Below are 18279 nucleotides of genomic sequence, written 5' to 3' on the forward strand. Positions count from 1 at the left end.
TGAGTAGCTGGGATTACAGGCTTGTGTTACCATGCCCTGCTAATTTTTGTATTTTTAGTAGAGATGGGGTTTTGCCATGTTGTCCAAGCAGGTCTTGAACTCCTGGCTTCAAGTGATCTGCCCTCCTTGGCCTCCCAAAGTGCTGGGATTACAGGTGTGAACCACCACACCTAGCCTGCAGAGAAATTTTAACAGCATTTAGAATACTTTTTATTGGTGTTTATGAAGGTTTATTTCCAGGACCATAAACTTAACTTTGGGCAGAATGGGAATGTGACAGTTGGATTTTTTGACTTCTGTACCCTGAGGGAATGTACCTTTGCTGATGTGGGAAAGTAAATGGATGATATAATGTTTAAAGTCTCCTTAACTTCAAAATTATTAACATTCTTTTCTCTAAAGATAAGCTCCGTTAAAAATTTTCTATCAGGTATAATTATTTTATATGTGATAAAATAAAAAAGGAAAATATGGATGTGCTTTATAGACGTATCTCTAGGAAAATGGTTAGGTGGGATATGTGTATCCATCTTGGAAGTAATGCAACTTAAGAGAGTCTGAGATTCTAACTCATTATTCATAGAAGCAAAATTTTTTTCTTTTTTTTTTAAGACGGAGTTCTGCTCTTGTTGCCCAGGCTGCAGTGCAATGGTGTGATCTTGGCTCACTGCAACCTCCACCTCCTGGGTTCAAGCGATTCTCCTGCCTCAGCCTCCCAAGTAGCTGGGATTACAGGCATGCACCACCACACCTGGCTCATTTTATATTTTTAGTAGAGACGGGGTTTCTCCATGTTGGTTAGGCTGGTCTTGAACTCCCAACCTCAGGTGATCTGCCTGCCTCGGCCTCCCAAAGTGCTGGGATTACAGGCATGAGTCACCACACCCAGCCGGAAGCAACCATTTTGAAGCAGTGAAATACTCTAGATTATTTTCTAACATATGTATCCTGAAGATGTTATTGATACTTTGTTAACATAATAATTAACGGAGTTGGGGTTTGCTGAGAAGCTGAGTAACTTTTGGCTTACTGTTGATACGTCACCTTTTGATTCCTGAGTGTTCCAATACTTACTAGTGTCTTACAGGCTTAGTGCTTCTTTACACCTGAAATCAAATGTGATTGGGTTTAGACATTTGTATCCTTAGAGCAACACTATTGTTTTTGAAGGATTCTACCTAATTAGTATACTTTTGATTTGCAAGAAAGTAAAGTATCATGACAGTAGCATTATTTATTATACCATAAACTACTTAGGCCCATATCAAGGTCTGGACAGGACATCTTAAGTCAAAACTTCAGCCTCCTTTAACAAACCCGTTCTTAAGAAGTTTGTTGGCTGGGCACAGTGACTCACACCTGTAATCCCAGCACTTTGGGAGGCCAAGGCAGGTGGATCACCTGAGGTCAGAAGTTTGAGAACAGCCTGGCCAACATGGTGAAACCTTGTCTCTACTAAAAATACAAAAAAAAAAAAATTAACTGGGTATGGTGACACATGCCTGTAATCCCAGCTACTTGGGAAGCTGAGCAGGAGAATTGCTTGAGCCCAGGAGACAGAGGTTGCAGTGAGACGAGATCATGCCTCTGTACTCCAGCCTGGCTGACAGAGCGAGACTCTGTCTCAAAAGAAAAAAAAAAAGGAAAAAGAAAAAAAAGTTTACTTTTTGGGTTTTTTGTGCCATCAGTAGGATTAGTTAACAGTCCAGTATCTTGAACACTGGTGAGATTTCATCCCGTAAATCCTTTTTAAAGATTCATTTCCTAGAATATCTGAGAGGAAATTTGCTGAAAAGTCTTGTGTGCTCTTAGAAACTACCAATTTTCAGAACCCCAGGCGGTCAAAAGTTCTATCGCAACCTGACAGAACTGCTAATGAAAGTCCATCCAGGGACTAATTGATTGTCATTTTGATGGACATTGTGAGAGCTGTGGGTCCAGTGGGTGAGATATGTGACTATTATATTGCAAAGCCACTAATATTCATTGATGAATGAGGAGTGCTTCTGACATCTACTTCTTACTATTTTAAGATACTGCAGACCGTGAGGATTCCAAGCCAGAGGCAAGCTATTGGTATTGAGGTAAAGTTTTCCTTTTAGTTTAAATGCTAATTCATTCATGCATATAATGATAAGTCTATGAATCACTCTTACCCTTTTACGTTTCCATAATTTTCAAATTTAATGTATTTTTATTTGAAGGGTTTTCTAATCAGTGTTGAAATAGAGATGAAACTTTTAATAAAAGGAACCAAAATATTTAGTGTTTCAGAGTTAGAAAAGGATGTTACATGGCAGCCATCCAAATGGAAAGTTCTTGATTTTAACTCAGTTTAATTAGATTACTTGAGTCAACCTGAGATGAGAATTGTTTTCTTTTCTCTCTAATTCTCCCTCTCTTTTAAAAGAAACATTAAAGATTTCTGTTTTTAATTCAAGTTTGGGGACAGTAAGTGGGAATTTGGAGTTCTTCCATCTGACTCATCTGGATTCATATAATACTTTTTTATCTTTTCCTCTAAATGAAAAACAGAAATATCTGTTATGTCTTTTGATGTGAGTTGGCACTATTAATAAGTTAATGTCTGCATAATACTCTGCACTTCATAGCTAATAGTTTTTATTACCATGTTTTCTTTCTTTTTATTTGGAAGGTTGAACTAAATGAAATAGAATCCCGGTGTGAAGAATACCCGTTGACTCGGGCCTTTTGCCAGCTTATTAGTACCCTGGTGGAGAGCTCATTTCCTTCTAATTTGGGTGCTGGACTGCGGCCCCCTGGCTTTGACCCTTATTTGCAGTTCCTTAGAGACTCTGTGTTTCTACGATTCCGTACGAGAGCTTACCGGAGAGCAGCAGAAAAGGTTATGTTCAGAGAAAAACTTTATCTCCTTATGCATTTCCTGCTTTTCTTTTATCAAAAGTATATGGTGCTAAATTCATGTTAGCTTTTGAAAGGGAGTAAAATTCACAGTCTTTATTTTGAAATATCTATGGTCTGATTAGTTTATGTGCACTAAAAAATAAATTTGGTCATGAAAACCCAAGCACTGACATTAGTCATCAGTAATCTAATCGTTAGGAGTTCATATTCAGATCCTTTTTGACTAAAATGGAACAAAAAGTGTCCCATTTGTTGGAAACACACTACTACTGCTAATTGGAATGGTTTAGGTTAGGGATTGAAGCAAGTTTAAACTTGCACACCAGTTTCTGTTGATTAGTGGCACTGGGTTGTGGAGTATTGGCTTAGGGGGAAGGAGTATTATAATCGTTGAGGCATGTCTGCCCTGGATGAAGGCTGAGAGAGCACTGATCTTTATGACACATTTGCTCTAGTTGCAAGACACTAACCACTGAGCTTGTGTATATCATTTTTTATAATTCCAGTATTACCATGAGGCAGGTACTATTTAATATTCCCATTTTACAGATGGAGGCTTAGCAAGGTTAAGGAACTTGCCTAAGGTCCAGGACCAGGATTTGAACCTAGGACTCTGATTCCAGATCCAGGCTCATAACCACTAAGCTATGTAAGAGACTCTTCTAGGTTCTGATGTAATTCACGTTAGTCTATAATACTGTTCATTAATCTTAAATAATACTCTTGGTTGTATCTTATAGGAACATTTCTGCTTTATTTTGGTAGTTGGCTGTTTTTGACCCTGTTGGGTTTTTTTGTGTTGTATTAATGATGATAAACATAATTTAGTTAATGCAAATTTGGAGAAATTAGGAAAATATAAAAAATAAAAGAAAATGGCCAGGTACAGTGGCTTACGCCTGTAATTCCAGCACTTTGAGAGACTGAGACGGGTAGATCACTTGAGGTCAGGAGTTCCAGACCAGCCAGACCAAACTGGTGAAACGCTGTCTCTACAAAAATAGAAAAATTAGCTGGGCATGGTGCTGCACAGCTGTAATCCCAGCCACTCAGGAGGCTGAGGCAGGATAATTGCTTGAACTGGGGAGGCAGAGGTTGCAGTGAGCCGAGATCATGCCACTGCACTCCAGCCTGGGCGGCAGAGCGAGACTCCATCTGAAAAAAAAAAAAAAAAAAAAAAAATATATATATATATATATATATATACTTATGTATCTGTGTGTATATATATATGTGTGTGTGTTTATATATGTATATGAAGAAATTATATCATCCTTAATTTTGTTGCCAAAGGAAGAATAACTACTTTTAGTCTTTTTCTTATGCCTGTACACTTAATTAACATTTGAGATAATTAGTTATATTACTTTGTATTTCTTTTTTATCCACGTAGCATCATGGGGATTTTTTTTCATGTCCTAGGATATTCTTTGAAAATAGCCTTTTTAGGCTGGGTGCGGTGGCTGACACCTGTGATCCCAGCACTTTGGGAGGCCAAGGCGGGTGGATCACAAGGTTAGGAGATCAATACCATCCTGGCTAACACGGTGAAACCCCGTCTCTACTAAAAATACAAAAAAGTTATCTGGGCATGGTGGCGGGCGCCTGTAGTCCCAGCTTCTTGGGAAACTGAGGCAGGAGAATGAACTGAGGCGTGAACCCGGGAGGTGGAGCTGGCAGTGAACCGAGACCACACCACTGCATTCCAGCCTGGGTGACAGCTCAAGACTCTGTCTCAAAAAAAAAAAAAAAAAAAAAAAAAGTCTTTTTAGTGACTGCATAAAACCTATTACTTGTATCTAGCATAGTTTATTCACTGACCTGTCATTGGATATAGCTTGTTTCTGATATTTAGACACAAATAATTGAAGTTCTTTTTTTTATCAATTGCATTAGAATTTTGGCTTGCCAGGTTGTAAAAATGAACACTGAGATGGAGTATAAATTTAGCTCTAGAACTACCTTGTTGACATATATTTCCTGATGGGAAGAAAACAGTAACAGCAACCATGCCTCACGAATAAAGTCATTTCAGATGAATAAGGAGTGCTGATAATTACAGCACTCATTTCATCGAAATGTTCCGGTACTTTTTTTACAGTTGTTTTAAATGCCTTATATGCTTTTTCTTAAAAAGATCATTGTGATCTGAGTGTTTAGAGCATTAGTCAGCCATATTCTCTCCAGATGCCATCACTTTTCACCCATGCAGAGCCACACTTCAAGTGTTGCTGCTTTTCCCTAGCTGCCATTCTTTCAGTTCCACCCCAACTTACTCTAAAAAATTTTCCCTCAATTTTGTGAATTTGTTTTACTTGAAAGTGTTCTTAATTTATATGACTATTTTAGGACACTAGCTGCTCACACAAACAGTGCTTTGGATTGAGATAAATAACAAGGTGTTAGAGGCAATCAGTATGTTTACCGGTCCTAAATCCATTATTATGTGGTAATATGCCTTTTTTATTTAAATAAATTTTTTTGAAAATTTTGGAAACTGCAAAACAGTGAATAATATAAAAATAATAAAAAAGTCACTTTATAGTCCCATTTTCTAACTCAGCCTTGATACAATTAATGTGCAGTGGAAATAATAATTTTAAAATAGTAATTCAAAAAACCACCCTGTCTACAGTGACCAACACAGTCTTATTAAAATTCTATGTAGTGGATTTTTTAAGCAAACTTTTAATTTTACTGGCAATGTGGTTATATATAATTTTTTTGGCATAGGTATTTTTCTTTACTGGTACATAGCTTTTAAATACATTTTGAACAAGAAGGCGATAATGGGATTATTTGGGGCAAGCCTACCAGTGATTGTGTCTTCTTACCTTCTTTGACTATAGCCATGGATGGAACCCTGGTCTAAGAACAAGAGGCCTGGGCTCGACTTTCAGCCTGTTTGCTGCCAGACTTTATGGTCTTGGGGAATTCATTCCCTGCTTTGAGCTTCACTTGCTTCACTTATAAGGAGTTTAGATGAGATGATTTCTCAGATTCCATGCAGCCGAGCTTCTTAGAGAAAATGTGAAATATTTGGCACTTGAAAAGTGTCCAAATTTGACGTTTAATTATAAATTGACTATGACTAGATACTAAATGTTGTCAATGTATTAATGAATTCCAAACATCTCCTATAAAAATATATCTTTAAGAATAATGAATTAAAAATATTTTACCTTGAAAATGAGCCAATTCATTATCTTTTAGCAAAATAAAGCAAAATAAATTGGAATTTCTATATTGCTTAGCCTAAGTGAATAAAGTAGATAAGAAATTTCACTCATTTACTGGAAAAAGAAGGGGAAAGAGGGAAAAGCCTTGCAAGGCCACCACCTTGGTCTGTTTTATTGTTGTTGACATATTTGTATCTTTCTATAGTGGGAAGTTGCTGAGGTGGTTTTGGAGGTGTTTTATAAATTGCTCAGAGATTATGAGCCTCAGCTTGAAGATTTTGTAGACCAGTTTGTGGAACTACAAGGTAATTTAATTCTGTCACTTTCAAATAAGGTATCAATTATTTATAATTTATAAATTATGGCTATGTGATACATACATTTAAAATTATACTTTTAAATTAGAATTTAATCTTTTGTTTCATTGTTTTAATCATTTTAATTTTTCTGTTCAAGAGAAAAAGTTATTGAATGGAAGATCAAGAACACTGCATTACAGTTTCTTTAATGAGTTAACAGAATAGTTGACTAACTGCTTCATGCAGATTCGCCCTTAGAAGAATTACTACTGTGTTTTTAAATTGAAACTTGCCTTTATCTATTTAGATGCCATCTAATTTACAAGTCTCATACATTTCATATAAATCAAGGGTGTGACAAAAATACTAACCCATCATCTCTTGGAATATGTTATGTTCTATTTAGGAGAAGAAATCATAGCCTATAAGCCACCTGGATTTAGTCTGATGTATCATCTGCTGAATGAGTCACCAATGTTGGAGCTTGCTCTCAGTTTACTGGAAGAAGGAGTTAAGCAGCTTGACACCTATGCCCCCTTTCCTGGTATATACTTAAAAGTCTTCATGTCTTGCAAACAGTTTTGATGTTTTCATCTTTTGTAAACTGAGAATTTGAAATAGATGATCTCTGAGGTCAGTTTTCCCTGTAAGATTCTCTCTATGTATCTGAAGTGGTGTTTTCAATGAATCATTTAAACGAGAGTGTATTATAAGTAAAAACAGATTAAAGTACAGAGAGATTCTCAGTGTAACTGTGTTTCACTGCAGGGTCTTTTGTAAGTAAAGTGATCTTTCTATCATTTTTAACATCTTTAACATCCCCAACTTTAAAGTACTTTTTTGTCCATCGCCCCCCCTCCCTCCCCATAATATTTTTAAAAGCACTTACTATAGTGCCTGATACATAGTGGTCAATAAATTTTACTTGTTATTATTACCACTAATTATTATTTATTGAGTGCTTACTATGTATTTGGCTCTTTTAAAAGCACATTGCATATATTAATGCATTCAATCTATTCAAAAATGTGTTAGATCTTATTATTTTCATTTAAAAAATAAAGAAGCTGAAATACAAAGAAGTTACACTGGCTTTCCCTAGCAAGTGTGGGAACTGGGATTTGAACCTAGTCAGTTTGGCTCCAGAGCTCATGCTTTTTACCATGATGCTATATTACCTTTACTTAATGTGGCTATGATCAAAATGAGAAAAGAGATTCTAAACATATGAACAATAACTGTATAGTCAGAATATACTGGTAAGAAACTATAAGAAGAATTAGGCCACAGTTTTAAATTTTGTCGGTAAGATTATGGGTGATCCTTCTTTCTGTTTTCTGCTTTATTTTCCACAATGATTTTGTCTTACTTTAGATCAGAGTTTCTCAATTTTGGCACCATTGACATTTTGGGCTGAATAATTCTTTTTTGTGGATGATGTCCTGTGTATCGTAAGCTGGATGCCAGTAGCACATTTCCAGTTATGATAACTAGAAGTGCCTCCAGACATTGTCAAATGTCCCTTGGGGCTCAATCACCCCATTCTGAGAACCATTGCTCTAAACAATAAGGGAAAAGATAAAGGAGAAGTGACTTGAGAATCCATTCCATGGAAGTATTCTGGATTGCAAAATAACCATAACTTGCCTAGATGAGTAGTTTTATGAAGTTGGAGTTGAAAGTTTGAAACAATGAGAGCTTAAGTCTCTAGGTTTTGCTGCTGAAAGTTGGAAACAAGAGTCTAAATCTCTAGATTTGAAAATCTAAAACTTGTCATTTGTTTTGTTTTCCCAAGAATTGACTGTGAGTTTTTAAGATAAATTTAGAACTTTCTAACTTTATTTTTGGTTGATAGGGAAAAAACACCTGGAGAAAGCAGTACAACATTGCCTTGCACTTCTCAATCTTACTCTGCAAAAGGAAAATCTTTTTATGGACCTTCTAAGAGAAAGTCAACTGGCTCTAATAGTCTCTCCTTTAGAACAGCTTTTGCAGGGAATTAATCCCAGAACTAAGAAGGCAGATAATGTGGTAAACATTGCCAGGTAAGTTACCTTTGTAGGTAGGGAAATGAAATAGACATTCTAGCTTTGATTTTCAAATCTGGTTAGATATCTAGTGCATTACTTTTTTTTTCTTTTTGCCTCATTTTTCTTTTTTTTTTTGAGACAGAGTCTCGCTCTGTCGCCCAGGCTGGAGTGGAGTGGCATGATCTCAGCTCACTGCAACCTCCACCTCCTGGGTTGAAGTAATTCTGCCTCAGCCTCCTGAGTAGCTGGGATTACAGGTGAGCACCACCATGCTTGGCTAATTTTTGTATTTTTAGTAGAGACAGGGTTTCACCATGTCGGTCAGGCTGGTCTCAAACTCCTGACCTCATGATCCGCCCGCCTCAGCCTCCCAAAGTGCTGGGATTATAGGCGTGAGCCACCGCGCCTGGCCTCATTTTACTCTTGCCTTCTCTAGCTACCCTGATATTAATTACTCTGAACTTTACAATTTCTTCTCTTCCATGTTCTAAAAATCCAAGTCTTTTTTTTTTTTTTGGAGACAGAATTTCGCTCTGTCACCCAGACTGGAGTGCAGTGGTGCAATCTTGGCTCACTGTAACCTTCGCCTCCCAGGCTCAGGTGATTCTCCCACCTCAGCCTCCCAGGTAGCTGGGACTATAGATGTGCACCTCCACACCCAGCTAATTTTTGTATTTTTAGTAGAGATGGGCTTTCACCATATTGGCCAGTCTGGTCTCAAACTCCTGACCTCAAGCAATCTGCCCACCTCAGCCTCCCAAAGTGGTGGGATTACAGATGTGAGCCACCGTGCCCACCCAAAATCTCTAAGTCTAAAATGACAATATTGTCTATCTCCTGTAGGGAAACTAGGTGTTTGGAGGATAGGGCTGGACAGGAAGCAAACTTGTCACAGAAAACTTGAGCTTTCTGGTGCTTTGATGTTCCATGGCTTGTAGAAGCATCACCCTGATCTCTGCTTTCAGTGCTGCATGGCATTTTCCCTGTGTGTGTATGTTTGTGTCTGAATTTACCCTTTTTATGAGGACACCAGTCATATTTTATTAGGGCCCTCCTTAATGACCTTGTCTGAACTTCTTTGACTATGTATGCAAAGACCCTACTTTCAGGTAAGGTCACTGGGTTAGCCAGACTTTACATAAGGATTTTGGGGCCAGGAACATGATTCAACCCCTAACAGACTGCATCTGTTTAGAAGGGGACAGCTTTTTCTAATTTACCTCAAAGTGCTGTATGGGCAGGGGAAGCCCTGGTTCTGAATTTTCTTTATTGGGAATAGTGAGACACCAAAAATTTTATCACTGTTCCTCAAATGTTTTCTTTTTTTAAAGATACCTATATCATGGCGATACTAATCCAGAATTGGCTTTTGAAAGTGCCAAGATCCTCTGTTGTATCTCTTGCAACTCTAATATTCAGATAAAGTTGGTTGGAGATTTCACACATGACCAGGTAACTAATTTTGTTGTTGTTGTTGTTTTTTGGTGCATTGTGCATTTTGACTATATATGAAAGTTATAGTGTCTATAGAGGAATCATATTCTTGGTTGTGGAAAAATTCATTAAGAGTAAGTATATTTCTATAGGATGGGTGAAAACCTATCCACGAACTTGGCTATGACTTATCTTTGAAGATGATGCTATTGGCAGTGTTACTGCATGTATTATAGTATGTGGCTGTATAGCCTAACGACCACTGCTACTCTAGGCATGTTTAAAATTATTAGGTTTGCTGTAACTTGTTTGTTTACTGCTCCCGACCTGTCAGTTGCCTGTGTTCTAAGTGAGCCTCTGCAGTTCTGAATATCTCATTGTCGTAAGTTGTCTACTTCACTGGTTTTCTTGTGATCCACCTGTGTGTCACTTCATTTGATAACACTGCGGAGTGTTTTTAGGAGTTCCTCTTTTTATTCAATTTATAATAGTTCTGTTCACTGAATACCTACAATTGCTGAATCTGCTTTTTTTCTGTATGAACATTTCATCCCATTGTCTTTATGTTGGCAGTCACTGCCTTAGCTAGTTGAAGAATTTTTATTTTTCTTCTTTTGAGACAGGAATTCGCTCTGTCACCCAGGCTGGAGTGCAGTGGCACAATCTCAGCTCACTGCAGCCTCTGCCCCCAGGCTCAAGTGATCCTACAGGCGCATGCTACCACACCCAGCTAGTTTTTTTGTATTTTTTTGTAGAGACAAGGTTTTACCATGTTGCCCAGGCTGGTCTTGAATTCTAGAGCTCAAGCAGTGTGCCCACCTCGGTCTCCCAAAGTGCTGGGATTACAGGCGTGAGCCACCGTGCCTGGCCTCGTTGAAGGATTTTGTTGTGTAGTCCTTCATAGAGTCCCTATTTTGAAATAAGGACTCTTCTGGCATGTTGATGGCACAGATCTTTTGTGTTATAGTCCCTCACATCTAGTACCTTTAGCATCCCTAGATGCCACTATCTGTCAGTAGTAACCTCTAGTTGTGATTACTTAGATGACTCCACTTATTTCTAAGTTCCCTTTGGAGTGGTGGTACCACCCAGCATGAGAACCACCATAAGTGTAAATCTCATCTGTGGCTTACGGATGAGGTTTATGAAACCATGCGATAATCGGGGGATACTAAAGGTTTTTGATGTGCTGATTTTTTTGGTCGATTTTGGTATAAATTATTATTGCTGATTTAACATCCTCCTAGATTATTAAAGGCAAAATCAGCTCAGAAATAGAAAACGAGTGATAAGTAATACATTTCTAAAGAGAGAAGATGAAAATTTTATTTTACGTTTTAGTTAAGATCTCATAACATTGACTGTATAATGAAGAGCTCAGTAAACAGCAGTTTCATGTGATTTTTTTTTTAACTAGCTTGATTCTTTGGGAAATCAAGGAAAATTAGGAAGCAAGTTTTGAAATCAATAAATTTATAAAACTTTTGTTTCTTATTTGTATAGAGAGTTAAATTATGGCAACTTAAGGCACTGAGTTTTCTACTAAAAATGTAACTAAAACGTAAATACCTAAGCAGATTTGCCTATTTTTCTTTATGGATGAATGTTTATACATATATCAATCATAGTTTTTCTAATATTTAGAAACCTGTAATAATTTGTCATTTTTTACCTTCATGTTACTTCAGAGTATAAGTCAGAAACTAATGGCTGGATTTGTGGAGTGTTTGGATTGTGAAGATGCAGAAGAATTTGTACGTCTGGAAGAGGGTATGCCTTAGATTAATGTGCATACATGCATTCTTTTACTTTTTATATATGCTTAATTTAAAGAAAACACTTGTTAACTGTTTAGTGATGGTGTAAGAGAAATTGAGAATTTGCTAGAATACAGGTTGAGAATACAAAATTCAGAATAAAATCTGAAACCTCGCGAGCACCACCAACTTGACTCTCAAAGGAAATGCTCATTGGTTCATTTTGGATTTTGGATTTTTGGATTAGGGATGCTCAACCTGTATAATGCAAATATTCTGAAATTCAAAAAATCTGAAATCTGAAGCACTTCTAGTCCCACACATTTCAGATAAAGGATACTCAACTTGTAAATTTATAAGGTTTTTAGGATTCCTCTTTAAATAAATCTGAAATGAATGTGATAGATAATCAGGCAAATGATCTAAAGAAAACATGGAGGTTTGGAATACAAGTTTTGTATTTTTCATTTGACTTACGTTATCTTTCCATTGTTTTGTGATTTCTGCATTAAGGGTCAGAACTTGAAAAGAAATTAGTTGCAATTCGTTATGAGACAAGAATCCACATCTTGAATCTTCTCATTACCTCTCTGGAATGCAATCCACCCAATCTTGCTCTCTACTTGTTGGGCTTTGAATTGAAGAAACCTGTCAGTACTACAAATCTACAAGATCCAGGTATAGCCTAAGACATAAAGGCATTTCTTTCCATCCATATTTGTGTATCCCAGGGGTCATTTATTGCATTCTGGGCTCATGGGATAATTCATTCAAAGAAAAAGTGTGTGAAAGGTAAGGTGATGGATGGGTCAGTCCTTAGGGCTTAGAACAACCTGGACAAACTGAGCTATAGAGAATCAGCCTTTATCAATTTTCCATATCAGTATTTGAAAGAGTGTTTACAGTACAGCATATATTTATAGAATTTAACTTTTGAAAAGACAGTCTAAGATTTTAATGCAGAAATTCTAAAAGAAAAGTTGAATTTCTTTTTGGTTTAATGTAGGAGTGTTAGGTTGCCCTCGGACATGCCTTCACGCCATCCTAAACATCTTGGAGAAAGGAACGGAAGGGAGAACAGGCCCAGTGGCAGTGCGAGAATCTCCTCAACTTGCTGAGCTATGTTACCAGGTACACAGAAAGCCGGGTTTTATGGTACTTAATAGAAGAAACTTGACCAGGTGCATGAGTACACCACAGATATGACAGTATAACAGTAGGACTTAGTTGAAATGAGTTCATTTAGCAGTTTGACGTTTCATTTGTGGATAAAATCCATAAAGCACAAACCCCAAGATCTTATAGATCCAAATCTTATGTTAATCACTTGAAAAATGGAGGAAATAGATTTTTGTGATGGATTTTTACCAGCAGTGTAGAAACTTTTCAACAGTGCTGTGTTTAAAGTAGCTCCTTCTGATGGGTCAGAAGACCTCTGGTTCCCATCTCTACCCCATGACAGGCAAAGTCACCTTGGGCATGGCATGAAACGTCTCTGAGTCTGAGTTTTTCGATCTGAAATGGACTGTTGAGAGACTTCAATGAGAATGTAAGTGAAAGCACTTTTTTTTAAAGATGGGGTCTCACTGTCACCCAGGCTGGAGTGCAGCGGTGTGATCACAGCTCATCGCAGCCTCAACCTCCCCTGGATCAGATGATCCTCTACCTCAGCCTTCCAAGTAGCTGGTACTATATGTGTGTCACAACATGCCTGACTAATTTTTGTGTTTTTAGTAGAGATGGTGTTTTGCCACGTTGCCCAGGCTGGGAAAGCACTTTTTTTTTTTTTTTTTTTTGATACAGAGTTTTGTTCTGTCACCCAGGCTGGAGTACAGTGGCACGATCTCAGCTCACCGCAACCTCCGCCTCCCAGGTTCAAGCGACTCTCCTGCCTCAGCCTCCCAAGTGGGACTACAGATGTGCGCCACCATGCCCAGCAATTTTTGTATTTTTAGTAGAGACAGGGTTTCTTCATGTTGGCCAGGATGGTCTCGATCTCTTGACCTTGTAATCCACCTGCCTCGGCCTCTCAAAGTGCTAGGATTAGAGGCATGAGCCACCGTGCCTGGCCAGAAAGCACTTTTTAATAAGTAAGTAAGTTAAGAAGTCCTATATACAACTATGTTAGGTGGTAGAATGTCAGATTAAGATTTAAACTATAAGAGGGCTGGGCTTGGGCACGGTGGCTCATGCCCATAACCCAGCACTTTGGGAGGCTGAGGTGGTCTGGATCGCTTGAGGCCAGGAGTTGGCGACCAGCCTGGGAAACATCGCAAAACCTTGTCTCTGCTAAAAATATAAAAATTAACTGGGCGTGGTGGCGTGTGCCTGTAATCCCAGCTACTTGGGAGGCTGGGGTATGAGAATTACTTGAACCCAGGAGGTAGAGGTTGCAGTGAGCTGAGTTCATGCCACTGCACTCCAGCTGGGTGGCAAAGTAAGACTGTCTTAAAAAAATAAAAATAAATAAATAAGTAAACTATAATGAGAACTTTCATTTTGCTTGTTCATTTTTGTTTATTTATTGTTTTATTCATTTTATAAATGTTTTAAGAACTAGGCTTGGCCGGGCGCAGTGACTCACGCTTGTAATCCCAGCACTTTGGGAGGCTAAGGTGGGCAGATCACCTGAGGTTAGGAGTTTGAGACCAGCCTGGCCAACATGATGAAACCCCATCTCTACTAAAAATACAAAAAAATTAGCCAGGCGTGGTTGTGGACGCCTGTAATCCCATCTCCTCAGGAGGCTGAGGCAGGAGAATTGCTTGTACCCAGGAGGCAGAGGTTGCAGTGAACCTAGATCATGCCACTGCATTCCAGCCTGGGCAGCAAGAGGGAAACTCTGTCTCAAAAAAAAAAAAAAAAAAGAACTAGGCTTTATAAGCTGTGACTAATTTCTCAATTTAAATGTTATCCTAAATTTACATTTTTATGATAAGAAATGGCAGATCATGAGGTCAGGAGATTGAGACCATCCTGGTTAACACGGTAAAACCCTGCCTCTACTAAAAATACAAAAATTAGCTGGGCTTGGTGGCAGGCGCCTGTAGTCCCAGCTACTCGGGAGGCTGAGGTGGGAGAATGGCGTGAACCCGGGAGGCGGAGCTTGCAGTGAGCCGAGATCACACCACTACACTCCAGCCTGGAAGAGCAAGACCCTGTCTCAAAAAAAAAGAGAAATGCATCACTAACCTCTTAGTGTTACTGGCATAGAGATTTTTCTTTGTTCATCTCCTGGTTTTCTTTTTGTAATTCTTTGCTCTCTTTTCTGTCCTCTGTCCAAACATCCCTTCACTGTAAGTACTGTAGCTAGGTTTTCCTATAAATCAAAATTAATTCTTCCTTAATGGAAGAACAAATTTGATGTACATATTAGCACAGATTTACAGAATTTGATATATAAGTAGAAACAATTGATAAGCTTAACACCTAGGCTAACGGCAGGTGAAGTAAATGAATGAAGCCAGGGTCCAGTTAAGAAGGGAGCAGGAGGAAGGGAGAATCTGGCAACTGGAGAGCACATCCCTTCCTACTAAACTCTGGCTTATTTTACCATGCCAGAGTGCAGGATTTGTTGGGCCAGATTGTCTGAATTTTTGTTTTTATTTATTAATTTTTAAAAGGATTTGGAAATCTGAATTTTTGTGAAAGTTGTTCTAATTTTTAGAACACTGTACTGTCCGAGGAAAACATGTCCATACCAGCAGTCTACCAGTTTATAACATACTCTCTGGTTTTTTTGTTGTTGTTGTTGCTGTTACTGTTTTTTGAGATGGAGTCTTACTCTTTTGCCCAGGCTGGAGTGCAGTGGTGCGATCTTAGCTCTCCGCAACCTCCATCTCCCAGGTTCAAGTGATTCTCCTGCCTCAGCCTCCCAAGTAGCTGGGATTACAGGCATGTGCCATCATGCCTGGCTAATTTTGTATTTTTAGTAGAGATGGGGCTTCAACATTGTCCAGGCTGGTCTGGAACTCCTGACCTTAGGTGATCCACCCACTTCAGCCTCCCAGAGTGCTGGGATTACAGGCGTGCGCCACCGCGCCCAACTATAACATATGCTCTATGACCTTGCTACTCAAATATGGCCCAGAGACCAGTATCATCAGCATTATCTCCTAGGAGCTTATTAGTGCAGAATCTCAGGCCCCACTTTAGACCCGATGAGTCAAGATCTGCATTGTTTACAGAAAGCACTGCTCTATTTATAACTAAATATACTGCTTTTACCTATATGTTTGTACTTCACCCTGCTTCAGAAAAAAAATTTAAACCTGTAAGTAAGAAGAGTTTATTAGTTTAAATAAATCTGATCGTAGGAAAGGGAAATGGTCCTTATTGATACCTTCCTTGTCCTGCAACACAAAGTCTTCTGGGTGAAGAAGCTGAGACCAGGCCTGGTGCTTTTGCCCTCTTTTCTTTAAGAACGGAGATTTCTTCTACCTGGTCTTGGAAACCAGGAAGGATATAGGCCACATCTTAGTAAAATGGCTTGCAGTGCTTTTTGAACTCACTTTTTGTGTCCTCCTCTTCTTGTTTTTTTGATGGGGGAGGGGGGTTGGGGGACAGAGTCTTGCTCTGTCACCTAGGCTGGATTGCAGTGGTGTGGTCTTGGCTCACTGCAACCTCCGTCTCCCAGGTTCAAGCGATTCTGGGGCCTCAGTCTCCCAAGTAGCTGGGATTACAGGCGTCCCCGGGCCACCATGCACGGCTAATTTTTGTATTTTTAGTGGAGATGGGGTTTCCCCATGTTGGCCAGGCTGGTCTCAAACTCCTTACCTCAGGTGATCCGCCTGCCTCGGCCTCCCAAAGTGCTGAGATTACAGGCGTGATTCTCTGTGCCCAGCATTTCTCTTCTAATAGTATTATTTCTTCCACATGTTAGAGTATCTTCTTGTGTTTTCTTAACTTACCCAGTAATACACCTAACTGATTTTGTTTTGAGAAGTTCAGTATTAGCTTTTTAAGTTTTTGTTTGTTTATAGAATATCAAAACAGTATCAAAACTGAAAGGTCAATGTACATCTATAGCAGAACTGCTTACTCTTTCCCCTGTCTTCTCTCTTTCTCTTTGTGTATATACATTGTTTATAGTTGTATTTAGTATACATGAAATTTTGTGCCCTTTTTACTCCTTCTCTCTGTATAAACTTTCTGTGCTGCAACAATGTGAATTACATTCAGGTTGTTTCCAGTTTTTTTTTTTTACTCAGCTCTAGCGAACAAAAATCAGCCAGGCGTTGTGGCATGTGCCCGTAATCCCAGCTACTTGGGAGACTGAGGCGAGGTTGTAAATAAATAAATTGCCTTTGGTTGTTTTATATTTTTCTTAAGAATATATTTCCAGGTGGGCATGGTGGCTCACACCTGTAATCCCAGCACTTTGGGAGGCTGAGGCGGGTGGATCACGAGGTCAGGAGATCAGGACCATCCTGGCTAACATGGTGAAACTCCATCTCTACTAAAAATGCAAAAACAAAAAATTAGCCAGGCGTGGTGGTGGGTACCTGTAGTCCCAGCTACTTGGGAGGCTGAGGCGGGAGAATGGTGTGAACCTAGGAAGTGGAGCTTGCAGTGAGCTGAGACCATGCCACTGCACTCCAGCCTGGGTGACAGAATGAGACTGCATCTCAAAAAAAAAAAAAGAGAGAATGTATTTCCAGACAAGGGTTCATAGTCATTTCTTGTTATTCACAGTAGTTGTGTTTTATAAAGTCATTGTGAACACTGAATTGGTGAATTCACTGGCCCTGTGGAATATACAGGCTAGGATTCCTACAAGTTTCTGGTTCCAACATTCTTGTCAACTGATGAATTCATAATCATGTTTTATGTGTGCTTCTGTTTAAAGATACCTTACTTCATGTAGTTGATTCATTAACATTAAACTCATAGCCAACAGCACTATAACTCAGCCTCAATGAAATGTATCTAATGTAGTATTTTATCTGAAAGGCATATCACAGCCTTTTTGCACTTAGGAACACGAGGCAGCATTTCAGCACTATGTTTGGGGGCTGTTTTAAACAGCAAAATCAACAAGCACAAAAATGCAAAAAACTGTGGCACTAAATAGACCATTTAAAGGACACTTTTTATAGTATGATAGCTGGAACAGGAAAAGCATTGCTTCATTTGAGAGCATGAGAGTTGGGTGACTGCAGTTTGTAGCTGTTCTACCTCCTGCACATGAAGGACCATGGAAGCACTGCAAGTGTCGATTTGGGGATTATAAATAAATTTTAGCATGTTAGGTGAATTTGCAAATATGGAATTTGAAAATAATGAAGATTGACTGTCGGGTCAAAGGCTATGAAGAGTTTGACTTTAGATTTTAATTCACAAGTAGTCATAACAATTATACTAGGTACTAATAGTGCTCAGAATAAAGATGTCTAAAGTGCCTGGTACATGGAAAACATCTAATAAATGTTCATATTAGCCACGCATGGTGGTATGCAATTACTGTAGTCCCAGCTACTCGGGAGACTGAGCTGGGAGGATCACTTGAGCCCAGGAGGTTGAGGCTGCAGTGAGCTGTGATTGCACCACTGTACTCCAACCTGGGTGACAGAGTGAGACCCTGACTCAAAAAAAAAAAAAAAAAAATTTGCTGATTTATAATATGGTACCTACCTATTATCATCTTGATTTTTTTTTTTTTTTAATTCCTGAAAACAGATGGACATTTTTGATT

General features: G+C 38.7%; 1 protein-coding gene across 1 annotated transcript in view; it reads left to right on the forward strand.

Moving 5' to 3' along the window:
* NUP205 (nucleoporin 205) overlaps positions 1-18279 on the forward strand; it is a 90196-nt gene that overhangs the window by 35768 nt on the left and 36149 nt on the right. The window contains exons 14-22 of the mRNA XM_023190051.2: positions 2034-2084; positions 2657-2866; positions 6271-6370; positions 6771-6908; positions 8220-8409; positions 9726-9846; positions 11517-11598; positions 12099-12263; positions 12592-12716. Coding sequence (XP_023045819.2) covers positions 2034-2084; positions 2657-2866; positions 6271-6370; positions 6771-6908; positions 8220-8409; positions 9726-9846; positions 11517-11598; positions 12099-12263; positions 12592-12716 — 1182 coding nt within the window. The remainder of the gene's footprint in view (positions 1-2033; positions 2085-2656; positions 2867-6270; positions 6371-6770; positions 6909-8219; positions 8410-9725; positions 9847-11516; positions 11599-12098; positions 12264-12591; positions 12717-18279) is intronic.

The sequence above is a fragment of the Piliocolobus tephrosceles genome, chromosome 8, assembly GCF_002776525.5.
Source record: "Piliocolobus tephrosceles isolate RC106 chromosome 8, ASM277652v3, whole genome shotgun sequence".
NCBI lineage: Eukaryota > Metazoa > Chordata > Mammalia > Primates > Cercopithecidae > Piliocolobus > Piliocolobus tephrosceles.